General features: G+C 40.2%; 2 protein-coding genes across 6 annotated transcripts in view; one reads left to right on the top strand and one right to left on the bottom strand.

Annotated features, from left to right (window-relative positions):
* dnmt3bb.1 (DNA (cytosine-5-)-methyltransferase 3 beta, duplicate b.1) overlaps positions 1-4,504 on the bottom strand; it is a 46,065-nt gene extending 41,561 nt beyond the window's left edge. The window contains exons 1-2 of one of the 4 annotated variants that reach the window (XM_069179486.1): positions 3,008-3,034; positions 2,366-2,494 (exon numbers count right to left, since the gene is read on the bottom strand). In XM_069179486.1, the coding sequence (XP_069035587.1) occupies positions 2,366-2,494; positions 3,008-3,010 (132 nt within the window). In that variant the 5' untranslated portion in view covers positions 3,011-3,034. Of the gene's footprint in view, positions 1-2,365; positions 2,495-3,007; positions 3,064-3,083; positions 3,320-4,466 lie in introns of those variants that run through there. The other 3 variants (XM_015365000.2, XM_015365002.2, XM_015365001.2) reach the window with 3 other exon arrangements.
* Positions 4,505-6,949: 2,445 nt separating this feature from the next.
* On the top strand, positions 6,950-13,670 carry commd7 (COMM domain containing 7). Of its 2 annotated transcripts, XM_006639623.3 has the most exons (9): positions 6,954-7,145; positions 9,057-9,110; positions 9,452-9,554; positions 10,274-10,330; positions 10,425-10,462; positions 10,905-10,995; positions 11,634-11,683; positions 12,653-12,701; positions 13,220-13,670. In XM_006639623.3, exons 1-9 carry the CDS (start codon positions 7,062-7,064, stop codon positions 13,294-13,296), a joined length of 603 nt encoding a protein of 200 aa, XP_006639686.1. In that variant the 5' UTR covers positions 6,954-7,061; the 3' UTR covers positions 13,297-13,670. The 2 variants fall into 2 exon arrangements, with proteins under 2 accessions (XP_015220492.1, XP_006639686.1); XM_015365006.2 differs by lacking the exon at positions 9,057-9,110 and having other exon boundaries at positions 6,950-7,145.
* Positions 13,671-18,774: the final 5,104 nt, after the last annotated feature.

Raw genomic sequence — 18,774 nt, 5'->3', positions numbered from 1 at the left:
AAGAAAGCTGCACAATGAGAACCCACATCAAAGCCTTGAAGTGAAGAATTACGGAGATTAAGGCTAAACTCAAAGTAAACTCCATAAGAAATCACCTGCATGTCTTCAGGTCTGTGACCACCATATTAAACATACGTCCATAATAACATACCAAAGAACCTTTCAACATCGGCACTGAGCTGCTTGCTATGTTCTACCATGAATTCCGGGTACTTGTTCTCTCTTGAACTTATATTAAAACCAGGTCAGTGACTATCTTCAATTTTAAACCTCAAGCAAACTGAGATGTACTGAATAATGCCAGTCCCTAATTGTCTTAGGCAGCTGGTATAAGTAAACTAATTGTGGAAGCTAAAAGGAAGCTAAATGCACTTAGAAATCTAAATGCACTCTATCTAGGCCCTCCTGTCATCTTTGCAGTGATAGGGACAGCGTTCTACAGTTCTCATTCTCTTGGAGTGGTTTTTTCTCCCCTCAGACGTGCTTTAGTTTTAATATAGCTTTTTGAAAAATCCTGAATGAATATCACAGCTTTCAATTAGAAAGAAAACCGCAACTAAAAGATCTTCTGACTTAGAAATGAGTCATAAATATGGTAGCCTGTAATGACAAACTGCACCAGCTGTTTCTAGAATTAATAAGCACTCTTATTTTACCTGTTGAACTTGTGTTGCAATCAAAGTACCTCCCAGAGATAGGAAGACAGCCAAGGATTGGGGCTAGAACAGACTAATCTGAAACTGCAACAGGGCCTTTTGCAATAAAGCTAACTAGGCCGATAGTTTCGGTGAAATACACTTGGCCTCTTCATCACATTGGTACAGGGGTTACCAAAAACAGCAAACATGCTGCTCAAAAGGAAATCAAGAAACGTAAATGTATTCATAATCATAGCTCGTTCTCTGAGCATGACCATTGGAATAACCGTGCAACCAAAGTCATGTTGTCTAAGAGGGAGTGCATTTCTAGCATTTTCCTAAAGGTTAATCATAATACTTTAATTTTTACTTGTTTTGTGATGTTCATTGAAGATTTTTTTTCATTGACTATGACTAATATCCACTACGACCACATTAATTTCAAGATTGATTCCTTATCAGCTGTTCAATTAAGTCACATGGTGTCAGTAAGCTTTAACATCAGCCCTGTGATGTCATTACCTTAACAGGATGTGCTGCTGGGGAAAGAATATTACGTTTTTAACCCATTTCCTGTAATTTAGTTGTTCAAATGCGGTTTCCTTTCTAAAGGGAAGTCTATGCTGAGCTCTTGTCAAGGGGGTGTGATTTAAAGGGTACCCCCCCACCCCACCCAAGTCGTTAGAGGTACCCCTCCTATGTCGAAGGGTAACAATCCCCTCACCAATCTCCATGCAATTGTATGTCGTACCTGAAAAAAAAACAAGATCTTGAAATCCTGCCACGATATCCCCCAGACAGAGTACTGCTCTTCAGTCAAATAGAAAAATATTAATGCACAGTAAGCCGGTTCTACACCTCTCTTCTAGCAGAGAGGAGGACGTCTTAAGGTGAAATAGCAGTTAGAATGCATATTAGTTAATCCTCTTCAAACACGAAAAGGCTAAGAAAGAAATTCCCGCTTGTACCTAGAACTGCGGCAGACGGCACATAAAAAAATTAATTATTTTCTTGCTTGTTGTAGAAGCTTTGCTCCTATCATCACAACTTAATTCCAAAATTACTTGCATAATGTTCATCTTGCAAACCGAATGCAGTCTAAAACACTATGTCTGGAAAAGATAACATGCGGACACTGTACCTCGAAATATCGAAAAACAGAAGCACGCTCTGCTCTTGCTATGCCTACTGGGTCACACAAAACTGACTCTTAATGCTACTGCACAGAGCTAAAAAAAAATGTTCAAAAACTGTACCTTTAACTAAATCTTAATGAAGGGCGTTCTGCATGGATCAAGTTGATAAGATCGTCCCAGAATCAATGTTCTTACTTCAAGAGATTAAAATCTGACTTTCGTTTTTGGTGAAAATATCTAGATACATACATCAGATTAACTGACCTCAGAGATGAAATGCCACGGCAAGTTAATTTCTGTTCTCTTCTGCTCCAGCCGGCTAATCTCACTTGGGTTCAAGAGTCGCTATGGAGCCACGCGATAAGCAAAAATCAATAATTTCACGCATTCTCAGTTTTTCAATTCTTCAGATAGGGTAACCAATACCAGCGGCACGACTGATAGTAAGATTGTGCACACCTAATTTTGAGAGTTACATTTCGTTTAAAAACATCAGGGTACTGTAAAATAAAACAAATAAACGTGAATGTATGCACAAACACCCCCTCCCCGAAACACACACACATAGGAAGATGAGAATTTGTGACTTACTGGCTGCGAGGTAAGAACTGTAACAGCTCTTGTAAGAGTACAGCACACCAAAAACTCAGATCTCAAACAATCCAGCGCACGTGTCGTGTCGACGGAGCGAGTAGGATCACTGAAGACCGCATACCCCCCCTACCCAAAAATAATGTATGAATGCACTGAAATTATGTAGCGCGCACTAAAATTATTTTCATAACTTTTCCTGTTTCTGAAGGATCATTTTATCCGTTTGACTTAGAAGTTCTACATAAAACACTTCTTCCCAGCTTCCTCGCTGAACACTAAAAACATCGAAACATCTGGGTGCCGGTAGGACACTCTGTACAGTGGCGTTAAATCCATTCATGAATCCAAAGTAAACACCAAAACGGACATTGCGCGTTTTCTTCGCCTGAGCTCGCCTCTACTCTTTACAGCAAGGTTATTAAAACCATATCCTGCCTTAACACTTACATAAGACCTTGCAAGTTTAGACTGGAACCAGAATGAGCTTTAAAAAAAGTTTCTAAGCGCCACATAATACTATTGTGTAAATTTCCACACACACCAAAAAAAAAAAAGCACGCGTGTTGCTGGGTTTATTTTTTCGGAAATGCACGCAAAAGAATAATTAAGTCACGGATTTAGAAATCGCGTTTACGTTACCATGCAGCATGTCAGAAGCGCGGAGCTGAGAGTGATCCCGCATTGAGCGAAAGGGAATGCTGAGATTGGAATTTACCTGTTGCTGGCGCTGCCTTGCAGAGGGCTGTGAAGTGGGCGAATGATCTCTCTGTCTCTTGTTGGAGCTCTGCAGTTGCCCAGGTGTCAGTGTCAAATTTGATCCATGTTACACTTTGTGCTTTCTAGTCCCTGGGGTTGCTAAAGTTAAAGTGTTACAACTTTCTTCTGTATTTCACCCCCCGTGCTTTTTTTTAGGTTACAAAGTATTCAGGCGTGACGATTCGCGGGTCTCGAATCACACCCTGCCTAAATTAAAACTACATTTACCTTACGGGTTAACCCCTTTGTTGCTCTGTCGTGTCGTGTGAGTTGTGCTTCTCACGATGTCGGAGCTGCCTCACGACTCCACGCACTGATCGCTAGTCATTTTCTCCTGGCTGTAGACTTTAATATTGCTAAGAGCTGTTTATCTTAAAATGTACGATCCTTGCGCGTATTTTTATATTGAACAGGCAACAGTTAAAATGTGTAATGTGTAAATGTGAGAGCAAGGGACCCGATGAACAAGTCACACAAAGCGAGATGCCCCGAACAGCGTAGAAAGTAAAATTAACTCGTTTGACTTCAAAAAGTGTCCAGGAGTGCATCTTCATTGACCAACTTAACTAGATTAATCATACAAAATTGCTATTTTAAACGATACAACAGCGTTCCCCTTGCGTGAAAATGAAATGATTTTTCTGCACACTACGGAGTATAACATTTTGCAGATGCAACGAAAAACAAAGCACGGCATTTCATTTAAGCAAAGCTAGTTATGTATGAATTTCTTGAGCAGACATCTACTTTGCACGTATCAGGCTCCCATATAAACCGTTTTGCAGATACAGAAAAGCAATGCATTTAACACTATATATTTTTTTTAAATTCATATACCTGCCAATGCATACTTTCTCAAAACAGGATACCAAACACAGGAATTCCAGTGCTCGGTGTTGGCAAATTAAGGCACGAGCTGCTAAAAGTTTTCATGAATCACTTGCCAAAAAGTAGTATTGTTAATCCTAGTCTCTTGGCTGAACGCCAGACTGCCCTTTGCAAAGTTCTCCCTTAGTTCAAGTGGTGAAGTAACTTCTCATTTCTCATTTCTTCAGTATTATTAGAGATGCATCCCAAAGCTGTGGAAAAGGGGTATCATAGTCAATTCCCTTAATTAAATTAATTTATAAAGCATTAGGCATAACTTCAGCTTCAGGGTTTGTAAAAAGCAAACACAAATGTGCTGAGAGACTACATATGGGGAATCTATACTGTATCTCCTTACTCAGACCCACTGCTTATTAAAATTGCTCTTCTGAAACTAAAAATGTTATGTACTGACAAATGTGCAAGTTGTAGACGTTCTCTCAGAAATACAGCAGAAAGACTCACTGTTTCCTACCTGTTTCATTAGCGTGGTACTGACTGTGGGACACTGGGATTCCTGCAAAATTAAAGCACACTTTTCTTTAAATATTTCATATTTCATGCATTCTCTCCCCAAGGTACTGAGTAGTGTTAAGTGGTAGACTCAAGGCTCAGAGTGTTGTGGCTGTAATTCCTGGGTTAGAAACTGCTGTTGTTCCCAGACTTTGCTGTTATTCTAATTCACTCAAATGGCTTCAGCAAATGTTCCAATAAACTGATATGAGTTTGTTGTTGTAAATGAGACTGTGTTTGCTATTGATTTATGAAGTGGAAGAAAATAATCTTCATTCATTTCTGGTTGTGGGTTGTGTGTAGAAAGTCCACAACAAACCATAAAGTTCTATTTGCTTGTAAAATAATAAAAGCATCTTTCAATTAGGCTAATCACACAACATCACTATGACTAATAACTAATAATGACTTCCTTGTAACCATATTGAAATAAAAACAATAAATAATAATTTAGTTTACTGAAGTAAGGAAGATTCTTCCATTGAAAATGTGTAACTCACCACAACACACAAGCAGGAATTTGTTAATGAAAAACATCTGAAATACTGATTTGTTATGTTGTGTCTTTCGAAATGTACATAAAACACGCACAGTGAAAAACATTACACGTTTCAACAGACTTCAATGGTCTGGGTCTCTCATGAGAAAAGTTGACAAAACAAACTGAAACACCTGGTTTTGTGTGTTTAATCCAGGTGTGATGCAGGTGCATTTTGATAAAGTACACTATTTGGAGCTTTGTCCATGTCAAGGCATAAGGTCATTTGCTCAAAGAGATTTATTTTCTTGGCACAGGCAGTATAATTAGAATACAATACTTATCTTTCTGTGATCCATGCCATTATTTGTTTTGTGGTGAAACGTTTTACTATAAGAATAAACCCAAACGTTAAAGCACAGTCATTACCCTGGTAAATCATCTCCCATAAGAATTGTGCACCTTATTGCATGTGATTTAGAACTGCACAGACGGGGAATTTTGCTAATATACAGTAAATAAATACAAATATGGATACCTGAAATGTTATCTACGTGTAATCTTCATGCGCCAATGTTATCATTTAAACGTTCCAACTGCATGTCAGATTCAATCAGTCTAAAGTAAAATAAGGAACCGCTGCAAATCAGCAATACATGTGATTTCTCTGATGATTTTTTATAATTACTTACAAGTGCTATTGCAAGACGGACAGCAATAACACAGCACTTGCAATGGACAAAGAAAACGATTAACATATTTCCACGGGTCTACAATTCAGAAAATGTATGATTGACCTGTTTTTGTACAGAAGTCCATGTAGTCCATTTTCAGGTCTAGAAATTCTTTGAAATGCTCTAAGTGTTATAAAGACCTTCTTGGTCGTACTGTTAAGTAAATGATTTTTGTGAGTGCATTTCAAGTGCTAAAAACATATCATATATAGGGTGGATAGAACTCCCACTGTCCCTTACAATAAGTACGGATATGAAGGTAATTCCAGACCATGTTTTGGTCTTTTTAACACAAACAAATTTAACCCAAATAATAATAATAATAATAATAATAATAATAATAATAATAATAATAATAATAATAATAATAATAATAATAATAATAATACATTTAAAAATACATTCCCTCCTAATATAAACGCCTGTAAACGCGTGCATTTAACATACAAGATACATTTGACTTTCTACCGAGATAAAAAGCAATTTAATTTACAATTGAACAATTAGATTATTGCTTACTTTACGTTTCTTTCAGAATAAAAAATATCACATACCTACAAAACTTAGATATCGTTTATCCACGTGTAGAAAAACGCGGGAAGATTTTGTTAGATATTTTCTAACATTTTCTTTGTATTAAAATAACGCGAAGAGACCGAAAACCTTTTACCTTTTCTACTTGTTTTACCTATTCGTGAGCAGCTCTCCTGTGACTGACCTTATCTGGAACAGATCGTAAACTTTATACTGTAGTATTCTATTACAGCAATAAATAATTAATTATCGTTAGTGCTACCTAGAATGCATCACTGTCCCAGCTTTAAGACAAAAACTGTTTCTAAAATCAACAGATCCGTTTAGGAAAACTGACATTTACAGTGTGCAAATTTCCTAAATCTGTGCATTCATTCAAATTTTATATGGAAACATATGGTGACAAAGACATATACAGATGTTGACATATTTTGCATAATCTTTGTGATATATTGTTGTTTTAAATAAAAAAAAAACATCTAGTAATTAATGTAAATCACCACGCAAGCATATTGGGGCAATAAATATGATCCAATTTTATATAGAAACTGTATAATAGAAAAAGAGCATGTTTAATTGATGTGCATTAGGCTCGTTTCTGTTTTTTAATAGTGTGTACATTTTCATTTTCAGAATCACCATGCCTTACAAGAGAAAGCAGAGTAGGTCGTCTACTAGTACTATTGGGAAATAAAAATGGCGAAAGTGCTCCCAGGAAAGTGAAGGGTGCACGTTTGTTGTTGATCAGCTGATCAGCTTGTTGTAGGAAGTGACAGCAGACCAGTAACGGCTACAGCTGGAAAGGGACAAAATGTTGCAGCTACAGTTTACTAAAGACGTTTTACCAGACTCGGTTAGTGCGGACTTCCAAAATCTAAACAAACTGAGTGAGCAGGTAAGGTCTATCAGAAGAAATATTAAATGCTCTTGCAAACAGAGATGGCAGTACTTACACATACTATACATAATCCGACTTTTGCAAGAATTTAATATGTAAAAGACACTTTAGTTAGGGTTTTTTAGATTGATCATCAAACGTGTACGTTTTGTATTTCGATTTTTGTCCTGGATTAATAATCTGTGAAGTAATGCAACGTTTTTACAGCGTGGAACGGAAACCCGTCTCGTCTCAAAATAAAGATGTCACATGACAGCACGACAGCACTCACTGAAGCCTCAGTTACGGATGTACTGTCATATTTCAACAGCTGTATCGAAGGCATTCCACTGATTTTCAGCCAACTACATATTCTGCCCGGAAATCGACTAGAGTGTACTGTTATATAACTGCTTCACTCACATTACAAATGTAACTTTATGCAAGAACTTTGTGAACTGATGAACCCCAGTAGCCACCCTTTGCAATAGACTGTAATAAATTCGTTATTCTCATCTTGATTTTTACTGGAGTTAGCTTAACTTGAACACAGCAAAGAGATCAACTTGCGAAAAACCTCAAAACCTCAAGACAGGGAAAAGTCATCTCTATGTCTATATCTGATTGTTAAACTCTGCTTCATGAATTCCTACAAATCTGCTTAAGTATCTATGGAAGTTAATCAGCATAGTCAAGCTTGCATGCAGTTTAGTTTGTTTTAAATAGCAGAACCAATTATTTAAAAGTCCCCAAACAATCAGGAGAAAAAACAGCATAAATATTTTAAAAAATATATAAATATTTTAAAAAAATATTTAGCAATGCACATAAAATATATAGTAATTTTTGGGGAAAAGGTCTGATATCTTGTTTTAAATGGTGCAAGGGATCAGTATATTGGGAATATTACACAGCAAAGCTTTTGTCACTCTGCAGTCCAAACTACACAGCTTTGCCTACAGGTGCGTACAATGGGTTAGTGACCCATAAATTACTCAACAGTCATAAATGTAACCAGAATGCAGTCATCAAATTACTGTTCCATGTAACTCAGACACATTTTAAAAAATTGAATAATCTAAAAAAATAGAAAACTACCAGACCACAGTGAAGACTCTACTCTTACATTACAGGTTTTATGGATATAATCCTTGATTGGTGATCCATTATTTTTGGTCTGCATGTGCAAGGTGAATAATTAACCAAGCACCAGGTGCAAAACACTTTTTATGTTTGGAAAAAACTAAAGGGTTCTACCATTGTCAGAGTCTTTTATAAGCTGAAGCCTGTTGTTGCTAAAGCGTGTTTCACTACTCCGTTATTTTGACTTTCATCAAAGTCATGCTCGTGAGGTTTATTCAGCTGTGAATGCAATAGAAAGTTGCACCTTTAATGCAGGCCTGTAGAGCAGCAGTGTGACATCTGTTCATTCTTCAACTAACGTGTTGAGCAAATCTGAGCGAATGGGGTACATGTCAACCCAGCTTTAACCTGAAGTGGGGAGGACAGGGAGAAACCTGCCAGCAGGTAGCGTTCAGGAAATACAAATGCACATTTGGACTAGACAGAGGTGTGATGAGTCTCAGCCTGAGCTTGTTTGTTCCAGATTCAGCACTGCGGGTGCAGTTGGTACTGCAAACTATTTTAAAAAAAGATTAAATCTAATGAGGGAAATCTGAAATCAGGTACATCTTCCGGGATAAAGCGATTGCATTCCCGTTTCAAGTCCATCCAGTATTCAAGCGTTAGCTGACCCACAAGGCTGACAAAAAATCAGTTTCCCATCTATGTTCACGCCAGATTTCAAACTAGTGTAACAGATGCATGCAAGGGAAGTGGAATATGTCCTGAACTCTCTGTTTTCACACTGTTCACTCTTGGGCTGAATGCTGAGTAATTTTCCTTTATTTGTCCTTTGTCATGTTCCAGCAATTTGTGAGTTTGGCAGACATTCTCTTCCGCTTCTTGATAGAACCCAAAGAGGTAAAACTGTCTTTTAATAATGCCTTTTTTGCTTCACTTGAACTGAATGTTGCTGCAACTCTCCTCTTTCTATTGTTTTTTAACCATCTTTAATTCTGACAGCAGTTTCAAAAGGTTACTAACTATTGTGTCTTGAAAGCAAACAGATTTTATTGATAGCGGCAGGAGGGGGTTTACTAAAAGCCCAGGCCAAAGGAAGGCAAGTATTTTCTTGTCAGGATGTAAAGCACATAATGTGGATTGCTAGGCTGTCTTTGCTGTAAGGATTCATCTTCTGCAGCTTGTGGCTCTGCTTGTCCAGACAGCTTGTGTTTGTTTTCTTCCTTTCTTCCTTCCTTCAGACGGACAGATTCATGACGCAGCTAAATGACTTTGCAACAGAGAATGGGATGAGTCCCGGGCCTCTCCGAAACCTGGTGAAAAGTGTCCTGTTGGTACCCAATGGTAAGCAGGCTTATCAGCAGTTTGCTTTTGTGCTGCTCTTTGGTGGCAGCGTTGCTGTGGTCACCCCCTTACCGAACACAGCAAAGTCTTTTAAAAAGATGCGCACGCTCAATGACAAACCAATCACTTTCAAAGCTCAAGAAGGTGCTGAAAATTAAACTATAGTTGTGAGATTTATGTTGCAAATGGTTTGAAATCAATTAGAATAATACTAATATTCATCATCATCATCATATATTACTTACATTTCTATAATGCTTTCAGCGGAGTATCCAGAAAAGCGCTATACAGGCAATGGGGAACCTCCTCCACCAATGTGAATCTGCCCCTGACTGGACTGGCCAGCGCCAGTATGCTCACCACACATCAGCTATCAGCATGGAGGTGAACAGAGTGATGAAGCCATTTAAAGAAGCATGTACTTAAAGATAATTAGCCTCCACCAGTGGAAATGAATTACCACCCACTATCCGTTTTTAATTCATTGAGATTTTTTGTGAAATGCGAAGCTTGTAGTGGTTATTCCCAACAATCAGAAGCTTTTTGGAGCAGTCTGCTGCTTGCAGGGGAACAACGTGTCAATTTTGCCCGGACTCCGGAAAAGTGTCTTCTGGAAGTCTATTGAGATTTGAATATTGCAGCTCTAATCTCTGAATATCCCATGAAGGAGAACACTGCTTTTATTACACTTGACATTTGTATTTTGTTTTTAATGTTAGGTGCTCTGAAGAACAACCTGAATGCAGATCAAGTGAAAGCAGATCTGATCACTCTTGGTATGCTGGGTTTAATCCATAAAATTGTCAAAACCCAAATGGCTCATTGCCACAATTAGTCACACTGATACCTGTGTTTGCATTGTGTTTATAGGTCTGAGTGAAGACAAGGCTCATCATTTTTCAAACCAGGTACTTTCTTCTCCGTTACCACATACAAGCGAATGATGATCTGGCTGTATTCGGTTCTGTGTGGATATGAAGTACAGCTTATGATTTTGTTTATTATTACATTTATGTTTTTAATTACTTGTGCTCCAAAACACTCCTTCTTGTACTGCTGCAGATGAACGTGCAGTCTAGGAAACAGCACCCTTCACTCTGCTCCAGACACATTTGCACATAAAGCAAAGAGGAACTAAAATTTCAGGTCAGCTTTGTGAAAGTGGTACATAGTTAGTACAGCTGCTGTAAAAAATAGTGATCATGAAGAGTGAAGTACCTTGCCTCACTTTGGCAAAACTCTGGCTCCTTTAGACAGTTCATTAAGGGTGAAAGTGCATCAATACGGAGCAGCCGAGACCTTCTACAGTGATTGCTGCAATCTTATCTGATGTTTCCTTGTCATTTGCAGTGGAAGGCTCACTTCCCGTTGATCTCCAGGCTAGCAGTTGGACAGACCTTGATGGTCAATCAGCTCGTGGACATGGAGTGGAAATTCGGAGGTAAAATGGACTGGACTGAGAGATGAAGTCTCTTTTTTGCACCTTAACTTTAAAGTATTGTCCTACCACAAGGCTGTACACTACAGAAATGGCAATGCAGTAATGGGAGGCCCACTACATCATGTAAATTATATACAATGTGTATAAATAAATTGTACTATGTTTTGTTGTTATACCCATTCTGTGTTTGTACTGATGACTCAGAGTTTTAGTTTTCCAGATAATATACCTTTAATGGTATTGTAGGCCCCTCAGGCATTTCTTGTGCTAGAAAGGTTGTCTTTAAGAACTAATACACATACCTTAATTCATAAGTCAAGATCTTTGTATGCTGTACAGCTGTCCTCAAACAAAGAGCTTGTCTTTACTGCATAACATTTTAGACCCCAAGGTGTAATGTGAGTATGATTTGTGAAAATACGTTGCTGGGCAGATCTAACAATATGTTTGAGTAATTGATTATTTTGCCAGGTGTTGTCACAAGAAGTATCGTAAACTTTATTAAGCCTTCAGATGCTGCAGAAACTCCTCACATTTATCTCTCAGGGCAGTCCTCTTGTTTGCCAGCTTGTCCAGCTTCTCTGATGAAAAGTGTAGTCAATTGGGATTACAACGTGAATTCTTATTTTATTTTTCAGTAACGGCTGGAACCAGTGAGCTGCTAAAGGTTGGAAGCATCTTTTTACAAGTAAGGTTACTGCTAATTTAATTCCTCCTTTTCATAAACTGGCGATATTTAACTGTGGAAGGAAGCCTCAGCTGTTCCTTGCCAATGTTGTTTCTGCGGCATGAAAATTTAATCCAGTACTAAGCATCCCGTGTTCAAGCTGCCTCAGGTGTGGAGCTACCTCAGTGGAGCTCGGAAATGCTCAGGACTGACAGGGAGTTTTTTTTAGCCCAAGGTTGCATAAGACCTCTCTTGAAGAGATCTTTTGACAGGTTCTTCCTCTAGTCAGGAACTTGCTTGCTTTTTGCCTTTCACACTCTTAACCTTCCAATTGAAAGATCCTTGTGAGCTTTCATTCATTCATTTCCAAAACCCCTTCAGTAATCTGGGTATTTCTTCTCAAAGACTGCATTTCATCCAGTCAGAACGAAGCATTCTCAATGAGCTGATGAAGCCCCTGACCCATTGCTGACTGCTTGGGGTCCTTCTTTGTGACTGTCTGCCACAGTGGCCCTGAAAGTTTTGCTCCATGTTTAAATGAAAGTTGTGATTTTTCAGTGGTCTGGTTATCATATGGATATTGAGGTGTGAAAATATCACACTGCTAGGGTAGCAGGAAGTCATTGTAGTGCTGCCAGTGAATTAAATAAAGGGATTGCATTGGCATTGCAGGGCATAAGGGCTAGCTTTTGTGTTTTACTTGGGGTGCTTTATTCCTTTCTGTTGGAGATGTGTATGTTGTTGTACAGGGACAGGGGATGTACAAAATAAGTTAGGGGCTGCTCAGGCTCACTAATATGAGTATAAAGCATTTGTCTTGATTTGTACAGTGTGCACTCTGCAGCACTGTAGCTGAGAATTCATCATAATCCCGTGGGATCTCAGCCTCCTCTGTGTTTTCCCACAGTGCCAATGCCTGTGCTGGACTGATTAATGTGGAATAGTATTGTTTGGAGATAATGTTACTATTATGTCTTTGTCTTCTCGCAGCTGAAGTTGGTCATAAGAAAGGGAAATTCACTAGAAAATGTTTATATGGGTGAGTACTATGCCAAAACCTTATTCCATCCATCACAACATTATTCCACCAAGCAAAGGGCCCAGGGCAGGGTACACTCTGGATGGGACACCAGTTCATCACAGGGCACACACAGACACACTCTCACACCAGGACCAGTTTACCTGCCAGCATGGTTTTGGACTGTGGGAGGAAACCGGAGTACCCAGAGGAAACCCATGCAGTGGTGGGGTGAGCATACAAACTCCACACAGATAGCACCCCGGGAATCGAACCCAAGACCTCAGTGCCTTGAGGCAGCCATGCTAGCCACTGTGCTACCCTTTTATTCCATTCAGTTTGTTATTTCTGGAGATGGAAAATGAGAATATTGTGTTTATGGAGAGTAGAAAATGCATAGACTGCCAAAATTCAAACTTGAGCTTTTAGGAAAAAAACCAAAACGTTAAGCGCCTTTGTAACACCAGCTGCCCTCCTCAAATCAGAATCTGTGTCTTCTCACAGATTTGGCACATTTGTGTTTTTTTTTTTTCCTGCAGAGTTGACACTGCCCCAGTTTTACAGCTTTCTTCACGAGATGGAGCGTGCCAAAGCCAGCCTGGACTGTTTCAGCTAGGTCCCCGGCGCGGACCCATCCTGCAGGTGTGTGTGAGAGAGGGCTGCTGGACAGCAAGAGCCCGGCATGGGACCGCGGAGGTCATTTCCTGTGCTGCCTCCGCGCTGTCCACAGGTGCCAGCCGGGATTCCACCTGAAACACCCTTGTACTCCATTTCATTTTGCAAAGCAAAAACTGATTGACTTCTGTTCAACAAAATGTGTTGAAGTATCAAGCATGTGGTAAGGCACATACATGGTTACAGTTTTTATTCAAGGACATGACTTCTTAAAAAAAACAAAGCAGTGTAACATAATACTTCATAGCTGTGTAGTTATTACCACCTGAGGCATGTATACATGAAAGTATAATAAAATTGGCTCCTTTGTTTGCATTGCTTTGTGTTTTTGTACTGTTGCCTTTTTTTATCTGTATCCCTTCTTTGTTCGTTATCAAGCTGCAGGGAGCAGGGGGTATGAATTTTCAGCGTTTTTTTTTTGTGTGTTGCTCCTTTTTCTCGCTCCGGCGTTTTGTGCAGTAAGACGGTTTTTCTTTTAAGCAGGAGGAAGCGGCTGGCCCTCCCCTCAATAAAGACATGACCCCTGGCCCTTGTCAGGCTCGGTGGCGCAGTCTGAGACAGACAATGCTGAATCTGCCTGCTCGGGTCGAGGAAGCAAGTCTGATCAGGTCCGCCAACCCCCCCTTCTCCTCCTCCTCCCGCCCTCATTTGGCAACGCATACAAAGAGAAGAGCTGCCGTTTCCACGAAGGAAAAGTCTCCCGGCTGGGCTTCATTGTCCTTTTCTCCGCTCTTGTCTGCAGGTGTGGCGCGTGTTTACACTTGCCTGGCCTGCCATTGCAGGGGGCCCAGGCGTGCTGCTTTCTCAGCTGGCTGATGGGATATGAGGGGGATAGTGTACCTTGCGCTGGAAAGCCCGGCTGTACTCTTTATCGACAGCTTGCTGGAGCCCTTATTGTACATTCAGTGCTGTGCCGGTGCTTAAAGACAGACCTGTGTGGCTTCTTTTTTACTGCAGGAACTCAATGGGGAGATTTAATATACAGTATGTGCCAGGTGTGACATTTAAAAGACACAAGACAAAGTCTGTGGTGTATACTTGATTTCTTGTGGCAGCTGTTTGGTTAGTGTGCTTAATTTAATTGAGCTGCGACGTCGCCTCAGGTGATTTAAAGAAATGGGAGACTCTTGTGAAAGCATTGTCCTTTTCCTTGTGTTGCACAGGTTTTCTGTGTGGGGATCCATTTTGGATCTTAAGTTACAGCTGTCAGCAGCCAGGCAGGCATGTGGTCCCTCAAGTGTCCTAAACTGGGGCTCAGACCTCAAGAAGCCATTGTACCTGTGTCTTTAGTTTCCCTTAAACTAAGGTTAAGTGCATTGGTTTGATAAAGCTTGAGAACCACACAGGGTCCGGTTGCTGTTTGTATAGAAAGAATACCACGCCAAAAAGAGGAAAACCTGCTGGTTGTTACATCGAAACATGTAACATCTGGTGCTTGGAATGAGAAAAGGCTGCCCAGGAAGTAAAGTAAAGTCCAGGAAGATTCCTGAGTTTTAGCCACTTTATTTGGCAGGAATAACCCGCAGTCAATGTGTCCAAGTTATTCTTGGCATTTGGGATGCAATTTACCATTACAACAGGCAAGCTGGAGCCTGCAGGTCATTTGAGGAAGTAGAAGAGAGAAAGGGTTTTGTTGTGTGTAGAAATATTATCAGCATCAAAGCTGATCATCAACAGTGCAGTTCATTGGTTTATTAACTGTAGAGCTGTGAAATTATTTTTTTCTTTGTGACTGACCAGTTTGAGAAGTGGTCCCAACACAATGTTTGAAATAGTGAAATAAGACCATCTTTTTCATGATGTTGGAGCTCATTTCACTGTTTTCACCCACACCTTTAGATAATGGGCAATGGCTGCTTGTACAGTGCTTTACAGGAACAGGTTATTGGGAATACCACGCTAAAAGCACAGAAACCTTAACAATTCCCTGAAGTCTGTAGTAGTGCAGCACAAGTTTTTGTAGCACTGTATTTGTATCTGCAAAGAGTTTAGGAATTTATTAATTTCCCTCTAATCTAGGAAACCGGTTTGGTTTTTAGGATGTAACTAATCTTACATTCCTATTTGTGGTGCAATAATATATATAGATTTTTTTAAATGCACAGATTAGTAAAGGTTTGTTGAAAACCTCCCTCCTACAGTTTGATTCTAACCCAGAAAGTCTAATATCTGTGTCTGTAATCTGCAATTGCATTTGAGAAGTATGTCTCCATACAATCTACATTTTTGTGAGCAAAGCACATTTAATGTATTTGTGAGTATGTCGCATTATTTTTTTATAGGGAGATCATTCTAGTAACCACAGCATTTTTCCAGCATGGTATAATCAGGCAACAGTAATCTCAACAATCTGTCGGACCCTGAATGAGGTCTTAAATGGCATATTAGCACATTTTCACTCACAAAGCATTGCCAAGGTAGAGAAGGCAGTGTAAAATTGCTTATTTCCATTTTTTTTCAGCAAAGTGTTTTACCAAACTCAGTACAGGAAGTGACTCTTTCCCACATTTCCTGAGTGCGCAGTTTTTTTTCCCCCTGGAGACATTATGTGTTGGCCGCATGAGTGACACTGGAAGATTAACACCCGGGACTCCCATTCAGTTAGGGGCATGCACTTTTTCCCCACAGACCCCTACACAGCCTCAAACAGCCCTCCCTGGGGACATATGGTGCCTGCGATAACCCACCTTGAAGGCTTTTCTACCCCAGCTCTCAGCTATGTGGTTAGAGCCTCCCTCTCTGCATGGCTTGTCTCCCTGCCAGGATTATGAATGCTTTCCTGCCCAGTTCTGAGAAAAGCCTACTCGCCATCCTGTGACCAGCAGTGCAGGCAAGGGGCCGGGTACTTCCTGCCATATTTCAAACTATTTAGGCTGCAAGGGCTGTGGTGTAATCTGGACAGGACAGGCAGACGCCCGCCCAGCTGGGGGAACAGCCTTCTGACCAAGGCCTGCACCACACAAACTGTAGGCCCTTGTGGTCAAGAGCAGAGCTGAAGCTTCTGTCTCCGAAATGCAAAGCGCACCAGGGCTATCCTGCCCTGCGCAACTTTATGGCCTTAAGACAGATTGCACAGCTGGCATTCTTCCGCTTTCAGACTGGCTGGTGGTTATCAGGCCTTATTGGTATCTTCCTCTTGTAATCTTAATACTCTGCTACGGGCAGCTGTGTTTTTTGGTTTTTTCGTGTAGGAGGTCATAGCAGGTCCCACTATCTCCCTTCTTGATTCTGAGTCTTGATTTCTAGACTTGTGGTTCATCCACCGCTCAATCCACTTAATTGCTTGCAATTGCATGCAGATCATTAGGGCATACACCTTGCTACACAAAGCCTTCAGTTTTTTTTTTTAACTCACCCTTGCATTTTTACTTTCGGCCCCTCAAGGCCAAGAGCTCAAATAAGTGCTGCTTTGCACCAGAACAGTCCCCACCTCTCCGGAGGCAGAGCAAGAAGACCTGGTCATCTTTGACATCCAGTTCACACCTAAGGCTTTAAGACGGCCTGCCTCTTAAACACAATACTTTTCCCTACTCTTCCAGGGTAAAAGTCTTCCTTTCCCTAGACTCTGAGAAAGGAAGCTGTTGGGTTTGTCTGTGTCATGCGGCAGAATTGCGGCACAGCTCTGCAGCTGGAGCCAAAGCCCATCATCCTTTTGATCGCACATATTTTATTGCTTAATGAAGAAGAACTGAGATGGACTGGTGACTTCTCCAGGGATTGCCCTGCCTTGAGCCCCTTGCTTGCCAGGACTAACTACGACTCCCCAGGGACCCTGAATTGAATAAAGGATGAGAAAATGGGTGAATGGATGAAGAAAGAAGTGCTCATTATGTATATAGTACATTCACATACTTATTCAGCTTATTCAAGGAAAGAGTGAGAAGTAGGCCCATATTTCCAATTACATAGTATAAGACAGTCCTGCACTGCATGAGAAAGCCTCTTTATTATTCTTCATCTGGAAGGTGTTCTACATCCTGAGGGCCACCCTGATGCCGGTGAAACACTGCAGTCTTCGAAAGCTGAGGCTACCCCTCGTGGGCTACAGACCTGTTAGATCAGAAGGGCCTCCAATTGTAAGCTGCTGAAAGGACACACAGATCACAGAATGCACCTGCAAGCCACAGTCATGGTGTAAATTGGATTGTTATTTTCAGCCGTTTTACTGTGATCTGGTTGCGATCAATGTGTGCTCTTCCCCAGCTTCCTGAGCCTCGTTACTGGGAGCTGAGACTGTCTCCGTGTGAATGCAGGATCCACAGCCCTGCCCCTGCACAGCCCCAGTCCAGCAGGTCTTTTTTAGAGATGTTACATGAACAATTTCTAAGGGCTTGGATCAATCGAATTGCAATCAGTTAAGCAGATGATTTGCTAAATTAGGACATTTGGAGATAATGTGTGACCAAAATTGCACAACCAATCCTTCAAGGAAAGAAACTCTCTTAACTGACTAAATCGCACAATTGCTTAGAACATGAACTGTTCTCACTTAGATATGGGTGATCTAGAACATGAAAGTAACTGGACTGGGGCTCTGGAGGATCATAGCTGTGGAGGGTTTAGGTTTATATTCTGTGTTATGCCAACATGTTCTCGTTAATTTTATCCCAATCTCAACTGGCAGCTAAATTTCTTCTGTTGTAGAACTGCTAATTTCTAAAGGCCTGCACAATTCAGTGAAGGCAAAGCATTCAGCAGTAGTTTTTGGAATGGTTAATATCAGGTCTGACAAGGTCCTATCATTTTGAAATTAGTGGGTCCTATCATTTTGAAATTATCTAGAACTCACTGTTCGGTTTCCATCACTTAAAACTTTCCTTACAACTTACAGTTTTACTAAAACAGACAGCCTTGATTACCAAAAATTCTTGAAGGAAGAACTTCATTTCTTGGACATCCAGCAAATAAAAATGAGTTTATGAGTAAAACAAATGAATTATGCTGGAACAAATAACATACTTGTTCACTGTCAAATCTGACAATCTGACTGTTCAAATCCCAATTTATGTTGATACTTTTGCAATAATTTTTATTACAATTTTATTTAAAAACATTATTAGTTAGGATAAACAGGTTAGATTAGCTGAAGATGGTGTTTAAATTTGATAATTTCACGAGAGATTTTTTTAGATCTTTATTGTGAGCACCATTGTACCCATTAGCCCTTAAAAGAGCGCCCCCTTCTGCACACTGGTTGAAAGGCAAATGTTGTTGGATTTTTTTCCAGGGAACTGGTCTTTAATATTTAGACAGCAAAACTGATTGTCTGGTAGGCAGTCTTCATCTGTTCTCTATTTTAAACCATGTTACTTAGTTACTGGTTGCCATGGTTGTGTGGGCTGATCATGTATCCTTGGTAACTATCCTGTTGCCTCGGAGTTACTGTTCCTGGGGTCAAGTCCAACAAATCTTAAACTGC

Source organism: Lepisosteus oculatus, chromosome 16, assembly GCF_040954835.1.
Source record: "Lepisosteus oculatus isolate fLepOcu1 chromosome 16, fLepOcu1.hap2, whole genome shotgun sequence".
NCBI lineage: Eukaryota > Metazoa > Chordata > Actinopteri > Semionotiformes > Lepisosteidae > Lepisosteus > Lepisosteus oculatus.
Note: the sequence above shows the minus strand (reverse complement) of the source record. Positions and strands in the feature narration are given on the sequence as shown.